The 12,367-nt window shown below is 34.9% G+C and overlaps 1 protein-coding gene across 1 annotated transcript in view; it reads right to left on the bottom strand.

Annotated features, from left to right (window-relative positions):
- CEP112 (centrosomal protein 112) overlaps positions 1 to 12,367 on the bottom strand; it is a 167,190-nt gene that overhangs the window by 128,331 nt on the left and 26,492 nt on the right. Inside the window, exons 9-11 of the mRNA XM_086624318.1 lie at positions 4,775 to 4,861; positions 2,800 to 2,899; positions 1,457 to 1,575 (exon numbers count right to left, since the gene is read on the bottom strand). Coding sequence (XP_086480444.1) covers positions 1,457 to 1,575; positions 2,800 to 2,899; positions 4,775 to 4,861 — 306 coding nt within the window. The remainder of the gene's footprint in view (positions 1 to 1,456; positions 1,576 to 2,799; positions 2,900 to 4,774; positions 4,862 to 12,367) is intronic.

Below are 12,367 nucleotides of genomic sequence, written 5' to 3' on the forward strand. Positions count from 1 at the left end.
AGTTTCTAACATGCATTTCACAACTGAAGGAGACAGCTGCAACATGAAAATAAAAGTATCATTCTAAACACACTGCTAAAATCCGATTCATTTGCACAAGCATAGATTTTTTTCTCTCCAACATACAGATAAACAAAATCATGGAGGTGTTAGTGAATCTGGACCATTATTTAACAGACTTCAACAGTGTGCAGTAACAACATCAATTTTTCATGCAAAAGATAAGAATGCTAAATAAATATTATTCTAAATATCATGTATATACTGCAGTGTTCAGAAGATTTGCTGAATTTGAGGTCCTTTTAAAAATAATCTAGGACAATAAATAAATGAAGGAATTAATATTTAATCTCCAAGTGCATAAGATATAAATAAAACAAAAAATTCTGGGAATATCTCCCCCCCTCATACAACGGACTTCAATATTTGCCTTGCTGTCAGCAACATCTATTCAAGTAATCTGCATCTATTCAAAGGAAAAAAAAATACACAGAAGGAAGTAGCATATAAAGTTATAAAAATATTGTACAGTTAACTTTTACTACATTTCCATCATACTTCCCAGTATCCATGGTTTTCCATAAGATATATGCTCTGATTTCACTTCTACTATTTCATTAAGTTAAAATTAATATTAGCATTTTAATTTCCTTCTTGTTTGCACACTGGCATCACTGATGACAGTTGCAGCTGTAGAAACAGCACTTGGTAACGGCAAAAAGTAGGATGACCTCGGGCTGAAAATAATGCTTTTCTAAAACAAAAAAAAACAACACCTAACACTGAAGCTTCAAGGTCTTACACACAAAGGACAAAATTTATGATTTATCTCTTACAAGACAAGAATTAAAACCAACATTGCTTCCAGATGCAGGGTTGAAAAAAAAAAAAAAAATAAATTAAACAGCATACTTCATCTACGAGGGGAGGTGTTTTTGCCCTTTTTGTGACCCTCCCTCTCTGGAGAGGGATAAGCAGGACACATACTGACAATGATCTGGGCAAAGGTGAAGCTGTCTTGCAATAAACATGCTTTGCTTTCTGCTTTGCTGCTGTCTGGAGTCTAATAATAAATAAAAATACATTGAAGAATTCATGACCCAATGCAAAAATAATAGTTCAAAGGAATCACCGTGGCAGCAGGTAGCAGCAGGTTTACTGAGATTAAAATTCCATGTCAGGTCAACCAGAAATAAACACTTCCCTAATACATCCAGAGGCTTGCCAAGAGGGCCAGAAGAAACCCAGGAACAGAGTGACCAGGTGGGTGGGGGTGGAGGTGCAAGCATCAGCAAAAAAGTCTTGCGATATTACTCCAGAAAAAAAATAAAATCAGTGTAAGAAGGCATCTCTAGAAGTAACATATTCCTTCTACTATTATTTTTAAGGGACAAAACGTATTATCCCAGATACACGCTGTAGGAGTCTTCCAAAGAAAGCAAGTAGTATTCATTACCCTTTTCTCCCATTCATTCTTCAAAGAAACATTGCTTTGCTCACACATCTTCTTCAACTCCACAATCTGCTTCTCTTTCGTTTCTCTGACGACTTGTAACTCACGAGCAAGGGTCTGAACTGTCAAGAATGGGAAAAAAAACACAACCATTCAAGAAATACCTTTGGCATTTTTTGGTGTTGGCAACAGATGCAATCAGATTACATCAGTTTTCCAATTGACCTGGCTTTCTGATGTTTTTTGGCTCTTAAAAATACTTAATGCATGTGATTACTTAAAATTTTGCACTTAGATTCTGTGTCACTAAAATATTATGAGGTGTTCTCTCTTCTCTACTTTATTTACAACACATTTCATAGTGAGTTTTCCTCATTCAAGCAGTAAATATAAACATAATTCTGTACAACCTGAAGAAAACAAACATTTTAAAGCTGATTGTTTGTGCATCCTTAGGAGAAAAGGTTCTCAGGAAGGTTGAATTCCCAAGATATACAAGGAAATTAAGTCCCTTAACTTAAAGTGAAAGTGATTGCATCAAGAATTCATCGTCTGTGAAATTTTCTGGAAAACAAAGCAGGTACATACTCACTTTTCAGAAGTTACTGATGATTTTCACTACCTGGCAAGAGTGCAGGTGACTCAAACACAACCCGTTACAGCTGAGTGCAACCACCAGCCCACTAACAGAAGCACCAGATCTCTTGCTGGACAATCTACTTTGCCAAAGAGCAGGAAACAATATACATGGAACTCTCTCCCTTTTTGTACATAGGTTATCAAACTTGTATATTATTTTATGTTGTGGTTTAGTCCATAGTGTAAATGGACTCCAAGGAATTCTAAAAGAAACTAACATGCAAAAAACTGCTGACAAGCCACACTCAGGCCAAGTTTTGTTCTTATGACATATTCAGGACTACTACTCATGTTTGAAATCTCCTGCCACATAGTCCTAAACAAATAATACATCGTGGTTTCATTAAAATGTACTGAACATATAAATAAATTAACCTCGAGTCAAAGATTCAAAAAAAAGTTTGAAAGAAGTGGTCAAAATACTTCGGTATCATCAAAGAAACTTTTTCTGGTGATGCTCATAAAACCTTTTGTATTAAATACAACCAGATCGCACTGCCTCTTGGAAAATTTGGGTTGGGAATTGGACAGCAAAGACAACCAGACAAGGCTCTAAAAAATCTAAAGGAAAAAAATCAGATCAAGACCTTCAAATGAAGACGAGAGAGACATTTGCACCTAGAAGAAACACGTCAGCCCACAGCCACAACAAGGATGCAGTACAATACCACCACGCAGAAAACAACCATCGTGAATATAAAAATAACCTTTTTTCTCCAGTTTTCTAATTGTGTCCTCAGCTTCACTTTGTTTGTTTTTGTAGAAGGACTTCAATTCCTCTATTTCGTCATTCTTTCTATCCAAAATCTGTAGGGAAAATTCACAATACTTTATCAAAAGATAAAAAAATCAAAACTACAACCAGAGCACAAAATAATACACACTGATCTCTGTCAAAGGAGTTGCCTTCAAGAAGTGCTTAGGTTGTGCAGGACTAAATGATTAAATCTAAGCAATTTTCACAGGTAAGACTGCCAAGTCATAAACAAAGCATTGATTTAGATAAATGTAGGTAGTAGAATAGATTAAAAAGGAGTTTCATCTTTTTGCTTTCTTTTAAACTTAGACAAATCCAGTGTTGCTTCTGTTGAGTTTGGAAGTTTCATGAAGCTACCACTGCAAATAGAAAGGATTTGTTTCTCTTTTCACATTTATTTAAAAGCATCTAAAATTCTCAGCAGGTTTAAGAAATACTTAAATAATTGGTGAGCTTCATTACAGTCTTTTGTACTTCACCAATTGCAATTCTTTGCATGTACTCCAAGAAACAATGGGTTGGAAAAGAGCAAGTACATGAGGTGTAACTATATTCACATTTCTGTACACGCTGATTTTGGAATAAAACGCTCGAATATTTGCACACTTTGAGATAGTATTTTAATTTAAACTTCACGTTTAAGATAAACATTAAAGTCAAAGAAATTTTATAACAGTGCCCCAAATCTCTCATCAAACAGAAGCTTTCATCTTAAAACAATATTACTTCATCTGCATTAAATGGTTTGTGTCTTTAAAGATTAATATGACACTATTTAACCTTTTCTAAAATATCCAACGTTATTAAACAACTTCAAAAGACGCAATTCTAACATCGGTTAGAAAAGGATGACAACTCAAGGGACGAGAAAGCATTTAAACTATTTCTTACTCTCACAAAGCTGTTTCCTTTAGACTCCCAGCTTTGCTGGCTAGTTTGGCTTCCAGACTTTGAGAACAGATGAGCCAAATATGCACCTGACCAAATATTAACATCCTTTCAGGAGGCTTTGATGTGTCCTAGTGTTGTGTCAACTAACTTCCTCCAAGTCTGTGACTCAGTCTTAAGAAACAAACCCGAGGTGCTCAGTAACGCGGAGCTTACAGTAGGGTAAGTCATCGCCATCCCGACGCGGAGCAGTCGGCTCCCACTACGTTCCTGGGATCAGAGTGCTTCACAAGGCACTTAGGACCTCACAGAATTTTACCCTACATGTTTAAAACATGGTATTAAAAGTAACATTATGGCCTTTGATATTTCTGATCTTCCCAAAAGTGGTGTTATGCCACACAATAGACAAATCCAACTTAACCCACGGAAGCGTATCTGGTGTCATTTTATTGCTGTGAAGAATTAAAAGCCACATACAGCTTTAACAATGCAGTAACATAAATAATAAACTGTTTATTGACCAGCCTATGCTTTCAGATACAGTGTCAAAACAGACACGTGAGAACAAGCACGACTGCTGTATTAGTAGGAAAATATGTGACATACTTGCAGATTTTGCTACTGTTATTTTTTGCATTTTGTCAATAAAAATTTCATGGTTTTAAGTATTTTTATTCATATTTTTCTATAACATGGGTGCTTTCTAAAAGAAAAATCAGGGGTTTATGATTTCATCAGCATACGAATCCATAGAAGCTGTCAGGCTGGTAAAATAAGTTGCTTTGTTCAAACAAACAAATCCCCTCGTGTTTCATCTGTTTTCTGCAAGTGCCTTTCTCTTCCCAAGTTTGTGTTTTCATACAACAGTGTGCATTCTTACCAGCTTGGGCAAACTGTTACCTACAATCCTGCTTTAAAGGAACATTAATTACAATTGTGAAGAAGTTAAAGTACAACTGCAAATCATTATAATCAGATTCTCTATTATTTCATTTTATATATGGTCTTTGGAAAAAAACAACAACAGTTCTTACCTTTTGAACATCAGTATCATGCTTCTGCTGTAATTTAAGTTTTTCTTCATGAAATTTACCTTCTGCTATTTTCATTTTCATGTCCAGCTTTAAAAGCAAAACACAACAGATATAGAACTTCATTAAAATAAAGAATAAATGACACTAATGACCTTTGCATAACTTTTAAATCATTCATTTATGTATTTGAGAAAGCAATAGGAAGTCGCTAACAAATCATTGCTATGAAAAATCTATATTCGGTTTCTCAAGGTTTTCATATTTATTTGATAAAACTGTGACAAAAGATCCCAACTTAAAATATTTATTTAGAAAATGAACTTGTAAGATGTTTTAGTTGGCAACAAAAACAACTGCTACTGCCCAGAAAAAGCTATCATCTTTTATTTAAATAAACACTTAAGAATGAAACTTTCAATATTTCTGTTAAATATACCAAGTATGGTAAACTTGCTTTTAGTCTTTAGGCAGGTGTTACATTTATACAAAGAATGTCGTTTAGCCCAGATGCATGTTTATTTTTGTTTGTTTTCTATTATTCATAGATTTCTCACTATGAACACATTTCCTTTTAAAGGTTACTTATAACAGGATTAAGGATATTACGGCTGAATTTGATTGCTAAAATATATTTCCTGCTTCTGCATGTGTTTGTTCAAAGCCCTCTGACACAATAACACATTGCCACTTCTTACTTATGGTCTAAGTTTTCATCGTTCAAGTATTTTTAAATCTCTTGCATATTTTCACTACGCCATTCAAGACTGTCTTCAGGACTCTGCAAATATGATAGGTATTTTGTGTGTCTCAGAGTTTTCTAAAAAACAAAAGTGACACCTCGAGTTCAGATTCAGGCTATTCCACTTCTGCACTTCATCATTTCTACTGTTCAGAAAGCAAAGTGAACAGAAAAGCTTCTCCAGAGTGACAGATCCCAAGGAACCCCCTCATTTTAGAGAGGACAGACCAAAACCATCGGAGTGGGAGTACCAACACCTCATCAGAAGACATCTCTAAGCAGTCTGTTGCCAACAAAAATATTTGTATTTGCGTTTTGGATGTTCTAAGAGCCCATGGTGCAGAGGTCCACCCGCCTTGGAGCTGGACACTGGACATCCATCACCATCCAGCTATTTTCAGTTCTTAAATTTTTGTTTCGCTCAACTAATATTCTGAACTGACAAACTCTGAAGGAACCAACAAGCATTATTCATTCTGCCTTTATTTTTATTCCTTTCACTTATCAAAAGCAGTCATTCAAGCATGAATCTTTATCTAAGATATACAAACAATAAACACTGCAAATTATTAATTTCTTTTATATGATTAGTTTGTGTTATATATTTCTGTTTATAGTGACTTAAAAACATCACTACATTACTGTGACTTGAAAACATGAGCTACAACTATCCAAGACAACTTGAAAATGCAAAATGCTATGCAGTAAGCATAGAAGACTCCAGAACTGAAAACAGAAGCAGCAGCAAATTCTTTCCGTTTCCGGACTCCACATCCACTGGTACCCAAAGTTTACTCCTGCTTATTACACTGCGTATAAAGAGGCTACCTATCTACCAAGACTAAATAGGTGCACAATCATATGCAAATTACCAGGGGAAAAATGATTGACAATTAATCCAAAGAAAATAGATAGTATTCTCAGCTGTCAGCCACCTCTTTTATCACCCAAAAATAAGCATCAGGATAAAAATGCATGTTCTATTCATGAAATATACGCTTATGTATATATGAAAAGAAATATATGCATATATCTCTCCAACAAAGTGACATTATAGAAGAAAAGCTTAGTATCAGCTGATAAATAAGTGTTGATTTAAAAAAAAGAGCACAGTAATCCACTTCCAGACAGACAGCTTGTGAACATTCCATAAATAAATATGAAGGTCTTGTAAAAACACAAATACTAGAAACTAAACATGAAAGAGACTCCAATCTACTTGAATTACATTAAAAGCTTATGAATTACTGATGTACACCTATTGCACTCACACAGCTATTAAATTCCCACAAACACATTACAGTTAAAACTCATTAATAAAGTGAGAATGTCTTGGCTGATGCAAATTAATCCTTGGCGGTTTGCATCAACCAAGATCTGGTCTACGTTTTATTATTCTGTAGGTTGAAAAAACATAAAAATAAATCAAACTCTACAATTTGTCTTGTATTAAATACAGATATATATTTTCAAAGTGCTGGTGATTGTTCTCAGCCACATGGCTGCTTTCCCACAGGTTGACAGCAGAAATCCCTGTACCTGAAGTTGGCTCCCACTCCTTGTCATTCATCTTCCACTTAACACTATTCTTGCACTTGCACTAGTTCTCATCAACTTTAGTTCATTAATTCATTGCGCTACTTCCAGTAGAATAAACGTCCCCTAAAATTTCACAGATTTGGGGACTATTTTCAAAAAAGGATCAGCAGCTTCGTCTCAGGAGAGCTGTTGGCAACCAAATAACAGATTTGAAAAATGTATCTGTCCAAGATACAGAAGTCAGCTCTTAATGAAGGCAAGTACTGAGATAACAAAATAGGTTACTTTTCCTTCGAATACTAAAAAAAAAAAACCCACCACCAAAATTTCTTACTTGAAAAATCCCAAAGACCAACCTCTCATCAGTCAAGGGCTGAAAAGGTGATACCTTCAAAAGCACCCAAGGTCCTCAACTGCCAGAAACTTAGTACAATTCTGAAGTTTCAGCACCCCAGACATTTTCCTGCCCAGTCTGCTTTGTCCACAACTTACATAATTTTGTCCCTTCAGGACCTGCGATATAAATAAATGTGAGGAGCCCAATATTAAAGTTTTTTAATTCAATAGTTGATGTGCACGTGGAGTTTTCAGCTAGTCATAAGAAGAAAGCTGTATTTGTAATGAGTAACTGGCAAAAAAAAAAAAAAATCTCCAACATTTAAATTTTATAATGGTCCATAGTCCTGAGACACACATGAATCTTCAACATAACTTCTGGAAGTACTAATTTGAGCACTTGCTGTAAAAATAAAGATATATTGGTTTAAAAACCCTACACTTACAACTTCTTCTGTGGAAAACTGCTGGAACAGCCAGAAAGCATAAGGACAACAAAACTGTGTCCTATAGCAAAGCCTGGAGTACTGGTTTCATTTATAAATCTGCTTTTTGACCCACCCTTTGTGTCAGGCAGACTTCCAATCTCACTGCACATGTAGATAAAAAAATCAAGTCATGTAAACACATTTTTAAAAGTGATCTCATTAGGGCTGGAGATGAAGCAAACTGGCTCATCACAACTGGGAGTGAAACTTCTCCCCTTCCATTTCAAAGTTTAAACATGTTATTAAACACTAATTTCAACAAAGGAGTATCTTTCAAATTGAAACCATACCGAAGTGAGTCAACTGCATATCTGCAGGTACCAAATGCCAAAACTCATTTGCTCAGTTAGTCCCAATTTCCAGTGGAATAGCGCTTTGTAACTTCATGTGCTGCTCTTCCATAAGGTGTCCTTCACACCTCAGCTTTACTTTATTTATTAAACAACATCAAGAAACAAAATAATCTACAACAGTAGCAAAGACTTTCATAAGTTTTAGAGAAAATAGATAAAAACAACTCAGAAAAGTCATTCACCTCCTTAGAAGCAATTAACTGTGCTCATGCCCATCAGTTTTAATACCTTTTTATTACCAGTTAAGAGGCAGCAGAGAACATGAAATTTATGGCATGTTATTATCCAAACAACAACAAAAAAAAAATTAAAAAAAAAGATGTCGATATTTAGCTGTAGTTGAGAAGTTTGCAACTATGTATGAAATGCAGCCATTGCTGTTGCCTGAACATCATTCCTTTGGATTTCTGTCATTGTTTATTCTCCTTACAAAGAGTATGAGGCAATTAAACCCTAAGGCCATGTAAACATTACTGATGTCAAACATCTGTGCTGTCCCTGTTATTTAAAGCCACGGAGGGTGGGATCAACAGAACTGCTTTTATGTGCCTAGTCACACTTTCTTCCTAATTTAAAAAAAACAAAACACCACCAAAACCAGCTAATGGTTACCTGAGAAAGGGTTTTCATCATATCAGTGTCCTGTAGTTTTCATAGCACACGTTAGGTGCTATGAAAATTTAAATAGTAACTGTCAAAACTAAAAAAGATGGTTCGAACTGCAACTGTGATAAATCTTTGACAAAATAAAGGTGATACCTCAGTTTTTCACGCCAGAAGATAAATACTCATCTTGTCACCATTTACAAAAATTCATAGAAATATTTAAATACCTGATTTAAAAGTAAATCAATAAGTAGACTACCAATATTAATCACAGACAACTTTGATCTACCGATCACCGTTCCCTTGTCTTTGTTACAGGGATCACCCTTAGGCCAGAGAGGGTATCTTGAAGGTTTAACATCCATCAGAGGTTTGTTTTTTTTTTTGGATATTTGACAAAACAGTACTTGTTTGCTTGCCAGATTTTTTTCAAGTCTATGAATATATGGGGGAGGGAGGGAGGAAGCGAGGAAGGGGGAGAAGGATGTAAACAATAAATGAGAACTTCAAAGTATGAACTAACAATGTAGAACAATGACTGGTATATCTTACAATATACAACAAAACTTATTTGTCTTGGTGTTATGCAGCTGCTAAAAGAAATCAGTGCACAATAAAAAGCTTTGATATTTTCATGGAAGAAAAAGGTTTCTTAAAAAAAACCAACAAACCAACAACAAACAAGCAGAACTTTCTAGTGAATGTGTTTACTCAATTTTCACATCCAGGGTTAAAAAAATAAATATAGATAATTTATACAGTGTTTTAAACGATATAGGCAGGCCAAGGCAGTACTTGCAAAACATTCAAGATTAAATATACATATAGACGTGCTAACTTCAGAAAAAAGTGATTTGGAATAGTGTATCACACACTATAATTAACAAGCTATCTTTTTTCATAGTGTTATTTCTGCATCTTAGACTGTACCTTCAAAAATTTTTAAGATTAGCTTTGAGGTATATTAATACTTTTAACATTTAAAGCAATTCGAGAGTCAGAATAGCCACCTAAATATCTAAAAGAAAATCACTGGCATGAAAAAGGAAACAAATTCATAGTTCATAACAAGTTATTTGAACAGAAATTTCTACAGTAAATATAAAATGTAATCGTATTGGAACTAACCTTTCGTTCTCAAAACTGAACTGCTGAAAAACTTGTGCTGGGTTTTTAGAGTATGTGGAAAAAATACTGTTCATTTCCAACTTCATTGCATTCAGATGTGTGTAACCAGCACACTTGTTACATGATACATAATTTAATATCGCATCTTATATTTAATGAGCAGCTTCTACCCATTTGCTCAAAGAATTTTGAACATCAGTATCTACTCTTGAACTGCTTTTAACTGAAGAAAGAAATGCATTACAGTATGAAAAGAAAGCAGGGAGGGTAAAAAGGTGTAAGATACGTAGGAGTACACCTAATCTTTCACACATTGATGAATGTGGTGATCATATTCCCTTCTCCTGATAGCCAAGAGTTGGAAAATCTTCACAATTAAACCAGGCAAAGTACATTGAGAGAGAAAATAGAAAATTCACTGATGTTCTGGGTCTACAGCAAGGCAAAACGTGCGTATCATGACCAAAGTATCAAATATAACCACAGGTCTTAAAAGCACAAACGGATTTTATTTCCATGCAAGTGCAGATAGTATTTGAGGTGCATGTTGTACAGGAGAGTTTAGAGATCTTTACTCAAAGTCTAAAAGACAGGCAAGAGGAAAAGTTATTTTCTGGAAGAGTTAAATAAAATCCTCAAGTCTCTGTTGTTTACTTAAACTACTCAGAACAAACCTTTCTGAATGATAACAGGTGAAAAAGTCTCCAAATTTGAACAAAACACAAGACAGACGTGATATGGATGACCTCGCATGTAGCAGTTCACCATAAAATTCCAGGAAGGCTAAAATCAGGACGTTCTAAGATGTGCCAGTGTAAAGCAATGCAGGTCTACAGACAGATTTGCAGCCCTACCAAAACTCTTCACAAACAAGTAAGGTAGGTATAAGGACAGATGTTTTGTTGAGGAAAAATAAAAAATAAATACATCATTGAGAAGTTTGCTTTTCTTCACAGGTTAAGATTTCAAGAGGAGTTCCACTACCTGCTGCATCTCCCTGAGGTTCAGTTTGCTTCCCTTGATAAACAGGATCCTATACAATAAAGGACTATTTTGAGTCTTTGACATTTTTATATGCAAAGGAGATTCTTTTAAGTATGAAGGGTCATTACTTCTCACTGTTTCAGATGCAGATATTTCCCAAAAGTGTCCTGGGGTGAGGGGGTAGGGATGGTGATGTGTAGTTTTGCCATCTAGCTGCTTTTACTTGATTGAAATTTCCTAGGCTCTATAAGGCTTTAAGAACAAATCCTATAAATTAAAGGAAGTCATAAATAATATTTTTCCTAGTGGAACATTACACACAATAAATGCAGGTTTTCCATCTGGGATTCACATTAATATTGGGCTTTTTTTCCTGATGTTTGTGCTCATCCTCTGAGTGTAACACAGACATTTTCAAAAAAATAAAAAGAAAAATTTAGAACTACACTTTGAAGCAGGAGATATGCTAACCACTCCAAATTCTGCATTGAATATCACCAATATTTTTATCCGATGCAATGCCTAAGGTGAAATAAATGTAAAGTCTCTGTTGCAAAGAGCTTACAGTCTGGACAAACCAGAGACAGACTGAACGAAAAGTGGTGTCAAACAAGTGAAACATGCAAGTCAGAAATTAGACTGTAGAAGGACCCTTTATAAACATGGCATTTTGCCCAGATTCAAAGGTCCCTCTACAAAAGCCCATGTTTATGATCTGGACTATATTATTTGACCTAACAAACATTCATACTTCTCTCCACATAACTAACCTTCTTTGTACTTTTGCTCTTTAAAAGCACTACAACTGCTACTTCTAGTTATAATATTTTTACAGAGTACTCTTTGAAGAGAAACTAGATATTCACTTAAGCAAAGAATTAATATGACATTGCCCCATTTTTATAGCCACTAAAATTGAAAGGCTTTGTCCTAAACCAAACCATACCAGCTTTCTCTCATGAAGAAAAGTCTGACTTTTTAAATGACACTGAACATTAATACACATTTGCTGTATACAGAAAAATATTTGAATGGACAATTGTTCTTATTCATATGTAAATGTCATTAGACTCTTTCAAGAGAGAACAATGTATTTTTCACAGATTTCCAGTTGGGGGTGGTGGGAATTGAGAGGAAAACCATTCAGCTTTGTATCTCATCAACTGTAATAACTTGAAATGGTATTTTTACTCTAAAGGATGTTTTCTGTAGCTAAAAAACCTAACACGCATATTAGCACCACAGCACATTAATTAACAGTGTAATTTGGAGTGGCAAGTGTCCCACTTCCACATGTAACAAATATGTCTGCCACTTGCAGCGGAGACTCTGAGCTCAGTTAGTACCAAAAAAAGGTCAAAATGTGATTAGGAATTGTGAAAGCTTACACATGGTAGTAACTTAATAGACACCGTTTACT

The sequence above is a fragment of the Tauraco erythrolophus genome, chromosome 20 (genome assembly GCF_009769465.1).
Source record: "Tauraco erythrolophus isolate bTauEry1 chromosome 20, bTauEry1.pri, whole genome shotgun sequence".
In the NCBI taxonomy this organism is placed as follows: Eukaryota; Metazoa; Chordata; class Aves; order Musophagiformes; family Musophagidae; genus Tauraco; species Tauraco erythrolophus.